At 41.8% G+C, this 11,750-nt stretch overlaps 2 protein-coding genes across 2 annotated transcripts in view; both read right to left on the bottom strand.

Annotated features, from left to right (window-relative positions):
* Positions 1-671, bottom strand: part of LOC137871426 (palmitoyltransferase ZDHHC14-like) — a 13,530-nt gene extending 12,859 nt beyond the window's left edge. Inside the window, exon 1 of the mRNA XM_068709238.1 lies at positions 37-671. Coding sequence (XP_068565339.1) covers positions 37-671 — 635 coding nt within the window. The remainder of the gene's footprint in view (positions 1-36) is intronic.
* Positions 672-5,447: 4,776 nt separating this feature from the next.
* Positions 5,448-11,750, bottom strand: part of LOC137871334 (protein NLRC3-like) — a 41,792-nt gene continuing 35,489 nt past the window's right edge. Inside the window, exons 8-9 of the mRNA XM_068709119.1 lie at positions 10,685-10,858; positions 5,448-8,994 (exon numbers count right to left, since the gene is read on the bottom strand). Coding sequence (XP_068565220.1) covers positions 8,991-8,994; positions 10,685-10,858 — 178 coding nt within the window. The 3' untranslated portion in view covers positions 5,448-8,990. The remainder of the gene's footprint in view (positions 8,995-10,684; positions 10,859-11,750) is intronic.

Genomic DNA, 11,750 nt, shown 5'->3' with positions numbered 1-11,750 from the left:
CGGAACCTAGCTACTTAGGTTAGCATAGCGGCTAACTGGTGAGCTAGCATGTTAGCTTCAGTAAGAGGACTGAGCCGAAGGTGTGATCGCGTGTTGTTCACCTGAGGGCTCGTGGTCGGCTGCTGTCTTTGTTGTCCTCTCCATCCGGGTGCTGGAGGATTGTTATAATCTTGATATCCTCCATAGCCTCTCATCATCATCGGGCTCGGAGACGTCAATAACTGGTTCAGAGTCGGTGTAGCTCCGCCATAGCCGGCTCGGTAGTTCTGGTAGTGGTTAACCGGGCTGCTGCTGCTGTGGTTGTTGTGGTTGTGGTTGTTGTTGTTGTTGTTGTTGTAGCCTTCGTGGGAGTTCTGAACCTGATCCATGGTGCCGTGTACCGAGTGCGCCGCTGTTACCCCAGACCCTGCGCTTTGTTGTCCGCCATGTTGATCTAAGCAGAGCCCTCCTCTTCCTCCTCTTCCTCCTCTTCCATCCCCATAATAATGATTCAACTCGGAGCTGCTCCCTCCTAGAGGAGGGTTGTTGTTGGTGGTGGTGGCTGATCCCAGGCTGGCATCCATCCGCTCCTCCTGCTCCTCCTGCTCCAGTTGTCCCAGTATGAAGTTGGTTACCTCTTCAGTGGTGGCATTTCCCAGTAACCCGGTGAGGAGCTGGGGACGATTTGACATCCAACTAAGCTACAAAGAGACACAATATGACTACATAGAGACAGAATGTGACTTCAAAGAGAGACAAAACAACTACAAAGAGACATACAGTGACTACAAAGAGACACAAAGAGACTACACAGAGACACAAGACAACACAAAGAGGCTAAACAACGATAAAGAGTGTCCTGGATGTAGGAGAGGTGGTTTCACGTCTCTGTCCAGAGGCCCATTGTCTCATAATCCACCGATGCCCATCGGCTACAGCTCTCATCAATACCTCCATATAATACACATATACAACGGTTCATACTATAGAATAATAACAAAGTATTCACACTACTCCATATTCATTTGTGTCGTTCGCCCAAACAGTTGATTCATTGTTTCAGTTTAGAAACAGTTCACACATCCTGGATCACGTCCACAGAACCTTTACGCATGCTGACATGAAGGCTGGAAGGTGGTCATACAAGTTCAGCTGATAATATATTTATGTAAAACATACTTTAATATGACCACATCATTAAAAACTCATTTACATGGCAGCCATCAGATGTGACTCATTGAGAGAAGATGGTTCTTGAGAGGGTTGGACTCCATCAGGTTAACTAGTATGAAGGTAGATTTGTGTCTTTATTACGCAAACAAAAAAATATGTTTTGAAAGCAAATTTCTCGCACTGCAATCAAAAATCAAGTTTGTAAGTGAAAATATATAAACTGAGAATGAATTATTTGTTAGTTTTGCTTATGAAACTATAATTTTTGGTTGCAAAACAAAAACCTTTGCTTTCAAAACAAAAAGCTACGGTTTCAAAACGAAAACGTAAAGCTACGAGTTGAGTTTGGACGTAGTGGGCGGGGCATACGCTGCTAAATGAGCCAGGAGTTTCTATTGGTGGGTTCGACTTACGTCACATGCACGCAGAAAGTGAAGCTTCATGTCAACAACACCTCATGTCGTTCTTTAAAAGAAGAGACTCTACGACACTAACAACATGAAAACAAAGTGAAGTGCTACCAGAGCAATATAATGTCAACTTACCTCCATGCCGCTCATCACAGTAACCTCTACAGTGGAAGTAGATGCCGGGATCCAAGTCAAACCCACCAATAGAAACTCCTGGCTCATTCAGCAGCGTATGCCCCGCCCACTACGTCCAAACTCAACTCGGAGCTTTACGTTTTGGTTTTGGTTTTGAAACCGTAGCTTTTGGTTTTGAAAGCAAAGGTTTTTGTTTTGCAACCAAAAATTATAGTTTCATAAGCAAAACTTGTTGAAGAAAATCATCATATAACTTAGAATTAAACTAAAGCCACGGCCTGATTCTGATATCTCAATCCAGTTGAATAAACAAATGTTTCTTAGAAAGTATGAGTGCCAGCGACCTGAGAGTGATAGAGTGATAGGTCGTGGCGACCGGGAACTCCCAAACATTTCCCAGGTCAATGAGCAGAACATCATGTCAACTTGTTTGGGTACAATGTCCTCGAAAGAACATGACCAAACTAGGTGTTAGGCAAGGCCCCGTATTAGAAATCAGGGATGCTTTGTTTATGTGATTCGGCCGACTGATCTGATTGGTGGAAGGTGACTTAAGGGGGTGAATTAGACTATAAGTGTAAGCTGTAATAACTGATACGTTGGATTTTTGTTGAATGTTGCCGTGTGGTCATTAAAACTTCCCGCTGGTTGCTACTCTAAGAACTCCGTCTCTTCTCTTCATTTTTGCTTCTAAATAATGGCGCCCAACGTGTGTTCGAGTCGAGGCCGAGGCATCTCCACTTCTTCAGCCAACCGACAATCACGCTAGAGGCCACATATCAGGTAGGAGATTTTATATCTCATTCTTTACTTTTGTATAGCGTGATTCTCGCTTGTGTGACAGAGTGGGGGTGTCTGGGGTCCCCTCAACGGAATCCACGTTCTTTAGCGGAGGAGGAGCGAGGACAATTGGTGTTAGCGGATAAAAAGAACAAAACAAAAATGTGTTAAAGTGATTCAATTTGATCTCCAGCTGAAAAGAGAGCTCTCTGTATCGAAGGCGTGTGCGCAATGTGTTGGCCGGACGCCTGGTTATGTGGATAAGCTAAAACTCGGACCGGTCCGTGAATCTCTCAAGCTCAAGAGATTGTTTTTTGTGTGATTTATATGTGGGCTTATGATAAAGCAATTTCTGTAAAAAAGGGTGAAAAAACTCCAGGTGGGAGTGTGATAAGTAGGTCCTAATAGCTAACTCTTGAGCTCAAGAGAAGTGAACAAGGACTGACATAGATTTAGATATGTTGAACTAGATTACAGGGAATCTGTTAAGAGTGGTTTCTGTCTCAGGCAGGAAACTACGCTGACAAGAGACTCAGAAGTTTTGTGCAGAAATCTAATGAGCAGGAAAAGTAATATCTAACTAATAGACAATAAATAATAATACAGTTTTGAAACTTGTATTTGGTACACGGCCGTGAATGACTGCAATCATACTGACATTACTGACAAAGTTACCGTAAAGGAGAGACTGTTAAAGGGAAGAAACAAAACTCCCTGTTAAAAACCCTGTGTAAAGATTAATGAGCCTCTGGTGGAAAAGTATTCAGGAGAAAGAAAGAGGACATTTGTAACTGTGTGACAAGCAGCCCCAACAATAATTCAATAAGAATCTCTCTTTAACAAAGACTTGAGTACAAGCAATAAAAGTTAAAGTTTACACATAATCATAATCTGAGACTATAAAAAGAAATAAAAAACTGACTGACAAACTGACACTGCGGACTGTTACACCCGGGTGGCTTTGCATGAATATGAGCTTTTGGCTGGATTTTGGCATGTTTTTCCTGTGATAACGCTTTTGCAAATGTTCAATCAAGCCTCTGTGAAATCCCTCATGACAAACATTAATCATTGTATAAGTGCGTAGCAACTAAGTGAGTTGTGGTATTAGCAGTTCTTTGTGTATTGATTAATTTTTTGCAGTACAAATATAATCCTCAGCAGTACGCAAGTTCAAAGCTTTCAAACATTGCAGTTAGAAGTGATACTAAAACAGTATAAAGTTAGCACTATCAGTGTCACAGTGCAGTTGTATGATATAAGACAATTTGTCCTTTTTTCTCTGTGTCTAAGTAAAGGGTGATTGAGTGGTGAACTGTGGTTCGTCTGACATTGACTTTTTGTCAGATATTCCAGAGAGTGATATTCAGTATAATTAATTTGATAGATTTGAGTACTGCGTTAAAAAAGTTAAATTGTGTTGGTTGTGTCCATCTTTGAGTATTCTATCTGTATAACTCCGGAGACATATTAGGCAATAGCCCTCCCTTTCGTGCTCTGTGTACTCGGTGGTGGCAGGACGCCCAGATGTGTGTGCGGAAACTCAACTTAGTAGCCGGTATAAACTCTTGGCTACCTCCCTAGTGTATGATTGGCTGTACGCCCAGATGTTGGGGCGTTACAGAGAGGAGTAGAGTTGTCATACATACAGACATTGATCATACATAGTTCCTAAACAATTAGAGGAAGAGCAGCGACAGTTGATGGAAAGGGGTTGTGGAGATTACAGGAAGGATTGTTGGTGGCAATTAGTGCATTGCTGACCATTCTCATCTCAGAATCGCACAGTGAAGAATCACTGTGCGAGGGGGGAAGTACTGAAAATGTTAAAGAGACAATATAATATTATAAAAGCAATCCAATTATTTATCAGAATAAACAGCAGAATTGTAACTTGTAAAACCCGGGATTAGACGAGTGATCTGGACTCCGTTGGACGACAGAAGCGCGCAAAGAATAGCTGATTCCTCCCAGAAGGTGAGAGGCTCTCCTCAGACGGGGTTCAAGATCGCCGCTCTGATCCTGGAACTGGAAAAATAATTCCACCCGGTGGAAAATAAATAAATAATAATTTTGTGATGTAACAGACACTTTGAAGGGGTAAACTTGTAATCTCGCACTCAAGTTTTGTGAGGATGCTGGACAGACGTGTCCTGGTTAACATGTAGTATTTAAAGAAGACTTGGTGTATCCATTCAAGTTGAACTAAGTCTTGACAAGAGTGTGTTGAAAATACTGTAAATGACTAACTAGAGAAAATGGGTAAAAGTCAAAGTGAGTCTAAGTCTGAGCAGCCCGATGCCAAGGTCTTACCTCCAATATTAAAATATATGCGGGACAAAGATAATCAGACTGCCCAACAATTGAAAGAATGGATAAAATGGGTTCCCTGAAAAAGGCAGTTTCAGCCTACAAAAATGTTATTTACTCAAAACGTGTTTGGAGCAGAAGGAGAAAGGCGAAGCAGAAATACATGGAATAATGTCTAAGGTCAAATAAAGGTCAGAAAGACACAAATAAAACATAAATAAAAACAGGGAACAATAAGACAGATAAAATCGATTAAAAAGGAAAACATACTGTTAGAAGTTATATATAATGATATTATGAACATTTATTGGACAGAAAACACTGCTGTTGTCTCTGTTTCTCTGTCTCCCAAGCAATAAGAGTTGTTTAAAGGGGAGTTCACACGTGTGTCCTTGGCGTGAGGCCCAGGAATGGAGAGGATGTCTGACTGGCTGCACAGTGGTAAACTACAGTAATAATGGTGACGTATACAAAACAAGAGGTACATCAATGTCAATCAACAGTGAAAGGAATAACTCAACTTATGTTTGATAAGAGAACACACACTATGCTTTCAAATGTGTGATGTGGGACAGGTGAGGGGTGCGACATCTCTCGTGGTTCACCCAAAATCAGATTTTTGCCCATAAATGAAGCAATATCCACACAAACGAGAGGATATTGATGGTATTACACCCATGCTTGAGTCTTTATTGAAGGTTGGTAGAATAAACAAATGTGATAATTCACCAGTGCGCACACCAAATATTTGCACAAAGACTCGTTTAAAAGGACTCAATGTCCTCAGGGACATTCAGAAAGCCCTGCAGTGCCTTGAGACAATCTGGCTGATTTATAGTTACCAAATGGTTCGGCCTTGTTACAATGTGTTGATGTTTCGATAAATTGTAAATACTTTAATGGCCATAGGAATGGCCAGAGGGGGGAGTTGTGACATTATATCATGTTCTGTTAGATATCTTCTATCGCAGACGAGGCCGTCCGAACTCATCCAATGTAACAACGACCAGTACTCCAACCTTAAGACCCGTAAGAGCCCAGACGGTGGCTCAGCCGTCCTGGAGGAGAGCCACAGACCATGAATCAGATGAGTACGATGCAACCACACGTATTCTAACCCGTGCTAGACCAGGACCTATGCCAGCATTGCCATTTGGGTTCACACCAGCCTATCCAGTGTTCAGACAGAGGCACGCTAATGCATCTCGAAAGAGACAAGTTCACACCATGTGGAAACGGGAAGCTAGCACACAGCTGACGTTGAGGTCAGAATAAGCCGACTGTGGAATCAAAATCATGTCTATAATATACACGTGGAAACAAAAACATTGACACTTCCTATGTGTGGAGTTCAATATAGACTCTTGAATGGATCTCAAAAGAAACACGACTACTGAGATCGGTGTCCTGAATATCAATTGTGCAACACATGTGCAGAAGTCACGACTTACAGGTCGCAGAACGAGCCTCCCACTACTTATAAAACAGATCAAGTGGAAGGGTATGAATGATTTGCCAGTGGTGGATTTGCTACGGATGAACAAAGGGTTAATGTAGGCAATACTACCGTTTACTGTAAAGTAACCTGGGTGGTGTCCTGGTTCCCACAGGCTAACATTACTCCTTCATTCATTAGGAGACCGGTATGGTATGAAAACCCAATATTACTAGACTAAAGTTGTGACAACATAACTATGACCATTCCCACTCTCCATTTGTTAAGTGAACAAACAACAGGCACAGCCGACAGGGATTGAATGTGTGGTGGAAATGTTTTACTGAACATTCTGTTGCAATGGAGGAAAAATTTGAGGTGGAGGCAAGAGCTTAAGGAGAATGCTGGCAAGAAAGGTTGGTCAGGGTATTGGTTGGACCAAATTTTGGGAAAATTGCATAGGCAAAAAGAGGCATTAGTGCATGAATAGTTTTAATTGTAGCTTTTCTATTGACATGTTGCATCGTACCCATCCTGAGGAGGCAGTGCCAGAGGGGCATGGACAAACAGATGGGTGTTATGGCGAATCTCCAACTGACTCAGATGATGAACATGATGACGATGGAGCGAGGGACAAAGGCCCAGTTTGCTCAAATGATGGTTGGACGACCGAACCTGTTTCCCACTCCGGACTATCTGGAGGACTCAGATGAGGAGGAAACAGGACTAGGAGGCATCTCAGCATAAAGACGGGAGCCTGAACTTTGTTGAAAATACACACACGTCCAAAATCACCATGTCACATGTTTTATCATCTTTCCAAACTGAGTGTTTCACTATAAATTGAATGTATTGTAATCAGATATTTCTACATTTATATACATTCAAAGTTTACAATCCATAGTCATGATTCATATAGTCAGTGTACCAGTGCTTTAGCTAAAATACATGATCAACAGAGTTTTACCATAGACGTTTCATCAAATGAGCACCTGTATATGGTTCAGTATTTTACAGAAATTTAAATGTGTGATGCATCAGTAATGCAAGTTTTTGAGCAAGAACAGGTTCACTTCATGCCAGAAATGGTCGCTCGGCGGGGAAGGACCATAAGGGAGTTTTTCCTGCAATGCAACCTGCGGGTTTTTTCGCCCTTATATGAAAGTGAATCTTAGTATTGAATGATGTTATTGAATTATACTATGAAATTAAATGTTCTGTATTGGTATATAATCAAGCACCTATAAGTAACACAATCACTTGGCAGGATCAGTCCCTGATTCTGCATAGTCTATATATTCAATTGTGATGTTGCAATGCTGTAAGGGACCAAAACCTTGAGTTACATTTCCACCTATTTTATCAAAAGTTATATGAATTTATGGTGGGGGTCAAGTGACCCCCAACGGGGGGATATGTTGAAGAAAATCATCATATAACTTAGAATTAAACTAAAGCCACGGCCTGATTCTGATATCTCAATCCAGTTGAATAAACAAATGTTTCTTAGAAAGTATGAGTGCCAGCGACCTGAGAGTGATAGAGTGATAGGTCGTGGCGACCGGGAACTCCCAAACATTTCCCAGGTCAATGAGCAGAACATCATGTCAACTTGTTTGGGTACAATGTCCTCGAAAGAACATGACCAAACTAGGTGTTAGGCAAGGCCCCGTATTAGAAATCAGGGATGCTTTGTTTATGTGATTCGGCCGACTGATCTGATTGGTGGAAGGTGACTTAAGGGGGTGAATTAGACTATAAGTGTAAGCTGTAATAACTGATACGTTGGATTTTTGTTGAATGTTGCCGTGTGGTCATTAAAACTTCCCGCTGGTTGCTACTCTAAGAACTCCGTCTCTTCTCTTCATTTTTGCTTCTAAAAACTAACAAATAATTTATTCTCAGTTTATATATTTTCACTTACAAACTTGATTTTTGATTGCAGTGCGAGAAATTTGCTTTCAAAACATTTTTTTGTTTGCGTAATAAAGACACAAATCTACCTTCATAACTAGTCACTCATTAGCATTCTGCTCAAACATTTTGTTCATGACACCGATATTCAAACAATCATTGTTTTGGCCCTTCTTTCACCAGACCGCTGATGAACGACATGAAAACATCGGAAAAGGCAAAGCTTCTGGTTTGTGGTCAACATGCTGCTGTCTTCTTTCTTTTGAGGCCGTTTTGTGTCACAGGTTTGACTTTTGTCTTAACGATGGCCACAAGAACAGACTCTGGCCACCATGGCTGTATCAAGAGAACCGAATACAGCGTTGATGAAGTCCAAAAATAAAGAAAAAGAAAACATCTAAATGACCCGGCTCTTCCTCAGTACTGGTTCCATAGAGCATGCTCACTCACACCTCCTTTAGCCCCGCCTCCCAGCCCTCGGTCCAGCTTGTTGTGGGTCACACTGGGAAGTTGATTTACCTAAATATCCTTCCCCACCCCCACCCCGCCTGTGCTTTTGTGGTCTTTATACTTCCTCGTTCATGATAACGTGGATAACATAAGAAATGATTTCATGGGATATCTACGAATTACGCCACATTATTTGTCGAAGGAATTACTACGAATGCTGAAGAGAACAGCCTGAGAAATCAATGGGTAATAACTAAATAAGAGTACGTCTGTTGTTATATGAGGCCCAATGTCTTTACATGTGAGAGGGAGTCAGACTTCAGTCTTTAAGTCTTCTGGTGTTTAACACACACGAGGTGGTGGAGCAGTCTCCAGTCTCCAGATGCTCTCTGGATCATCAGGACTCATCTGATGAGAGAAGAAGAAGAGAAGAGAAGAGATGAATGAGTGTTTCCAGAGGCTCCCTTCATCAGCTGTCAGTCAGTGACAGCACATCCAGTAGAAAGAGCAGCTTCCTCTCAGCTCTCATGTTAACTACACTGAGCTCCAAGCTCACACACCTGCAGACACTTTGGGCCTCCAGTCTGTTGAGTCTGCAGGTTTCACTGAAATAAAGTGCTGAGAGTCCTGAACGCATCACGACTGCACAACCAGAGAGGTGTTCACTGCTCACTGTAAAGATGGATTCAACCCCGTTATGCCGCGTTCACAAACAACAAGCGGCTGTTTAACGCGACGCCATTACATACAAAGGAAATGCAAAGACGCCGATAGACGTCGATTTGAGCCAATGAGGCGAAAGACGAGATGTGAAGTGAAATATTTCCAACGGAGTAAGAAATACTCGTGAGGCTGTGTCGTTAAAGCCGTTCAGCGTTGAGATTCTCCTCTTCATCACCGACGTCCTGACGCTGTAGAATCACAGATGGAGGACAAACATATTGTCTCCGTCTGTGTTCAGCCAGAGCTCTACGACGCCTCATATCAGTACAGAGACCAGACTGTGTGTATGAATGTATGAGTGTGAACCACAGACTGTCTGTGGTGCAAACAAGAACCACGCTGACCTACGTACGCCTAGATGATGGAGCAGCTACAGTGTTAGCTTAGCCTAGCATTGATTGAGCCAGACTCCATTCGGAAAACAACCATTTTAACGGTTGTTAGCTTGTCGTCTTGTGGACAGACCTGACAAAGCATGAATTCAGACTTTTCACAAATCAACATCATTATAAAGTGATTTCAGCATCTTTTGAATGTTTGTTGAACTTAAATCACAGCTGATTCTGTTTATTGTGGGTTCACACAGCTGTAGTAAACCAGCCGACGAGTGTCTGGATAGATCCGGTGAATACTCCTCCAGATGATGTATGAACCACACGTGATGGACTTTGGGTTCATAAGATATCTGGGACTTCCTCAACTCGTACAAAGCAGCACTAGAGGTCATTTCAGCCACGACTGATGATTGGCTACATGGAGGTAAGCCCCCCCACCCTTGATCAAAGTCCTACAATGCTAACATTAGCTTAGCGTTTGGTGTGAACACAGCATTAGAGTTCAAAGAGTCTCCGTCACATTTCATCTCCTGTGAAATATTTAATGTCAAACATGTAAATATGGAGTCTGTTCTGAAGATATGAGGACTAAACTGAAGACAAACGGACAGATACATATAAGATGTTAAAGGTTCCACATGTTCCTACAAAGACTGAGCAGTAAAACATCAGCAGAGGTTCTTGGTTACTAAATGTAATGCTGGTTCTATGAAGTGAGAGCCAGTGATGTGCAGGCTTCAGTCAGACTGATCTCAGAGCTGTGACGACGATGAACTGATCAATAGTTTGATAGTTGATGAATGAGGACCACTGTCTCTAAACATCTGGTGATGCCGTCAGCTGTTCATGAGCTTCACTTCCTGTAGACGTGAACAACACATCGACTCAAACACACAATCAACAAGCTTCTGACTCATCTGATTGGCTGACTGCTCTCTCTCTCTCTCTCTCTCTCTCTCGTCCAATCATGAAGCCTGTGGATCTGTGTTTGGTACAATACTGCTGAAACCAGCACAGACTGACTCCAACCCTCTACTGACCTCAGAGTCTCCAGTCTACAATGTGGACTCTCCAGAAAACCACTCAGCAGCTTCACTCCTGAATCCTTCAGGTAGTTTCTACTCAGATCCAGTTTTCTCAGATGGGAGGGGTTTGACTTCAGAGCTGAGCCCAGAGAAGAACAGCCTTCCTCTGTGATCAGACACCATGACAGACTGTAAACACACAAAACAACACACAGAGTTTCTTATATCGATACACAATGAATCATTATTTTCATCATCAACATGAGTGGCTTTCATTTTGGTTTCATCTTCTTTAGTAAACAGACATTTAGTGAACATCCTGTCACTGTTGTGACATTTTAAAACCATGATTACAGTGAAATAAGTTATTCCAGTGCAGTAGATTGATCTAACAAACTAAAAGCACGACTTAAACCGTCCTGGTTCCCTGAAAGCAGGAGGACCAAAGGACAGGAAGCTCAGTGAGACAGACGATATGAAAGAAATTAACTAAGAAATAAAATAAATAAAATAAGTAAAGCTCTAAAACCTGACTGAAACTTCTCCAAGACGTTATTAAGACACATGAAAGATAACAGCTGGGTTGAAACCACTTTCTCTAAAACTTTTGATGAAAACAGAAGTTTAGAAATGAGTCTAAAACTACTAAGAACAGAGGGATCAAGATTAGGTTTCTTTAAAAGAGGTTGGACCACAGCATGTTTCAGAGTTGATGGAACAGTTCCTGTTGATAATGATCTGTTAATAATCAATAAAACACTGGGACCAACTGTATTCATAACCTCTTTAACTAATGTAGCTGGTATAAAATCAGACTGCACGTGGTTGATGTCATACAGGATATAATTTCAGATAAAAAGGACAGAGAAACAGGTTTAAAGTTGATAAAAGAACTAATATCCCTCCTGACATGTAAAACACGGTGTGGGGGGGTAATGTGTTGCCTGATGTCCTCCACTCTGTTTGTAAAAAGTTTAAAAACTACTCACACATCTCTTGTGAGACATCAGTGAAATGACAGGGGGGGGGGACACACCACCGAGTTGATTATCTGAAATCTGAAATAGAATTCTCGGATTCA

The sequence above is a fragment of the Cebidichthys violaceus genome, unplaced genomic scaffold (genome assembly GCF_023349555.1).
Source record: "Cebidichthys violaceus isolate CVI_PGR_0920_01 unplaced genomic scaffold, fCebVio1.0.p SCAF_14, whole genome shotgun sequence".
Classification (NCBI taxonomy): domain Eukaryota; kingdom Metazoa; phylum Chordata; class Actinopteri; order Perciformes; family Stichaeidae; genus Cebidichthys; species Cebidichthys violaceus.
This window is presented reverse-complemented; position numbering and strand designations above follow the sequence as displayed.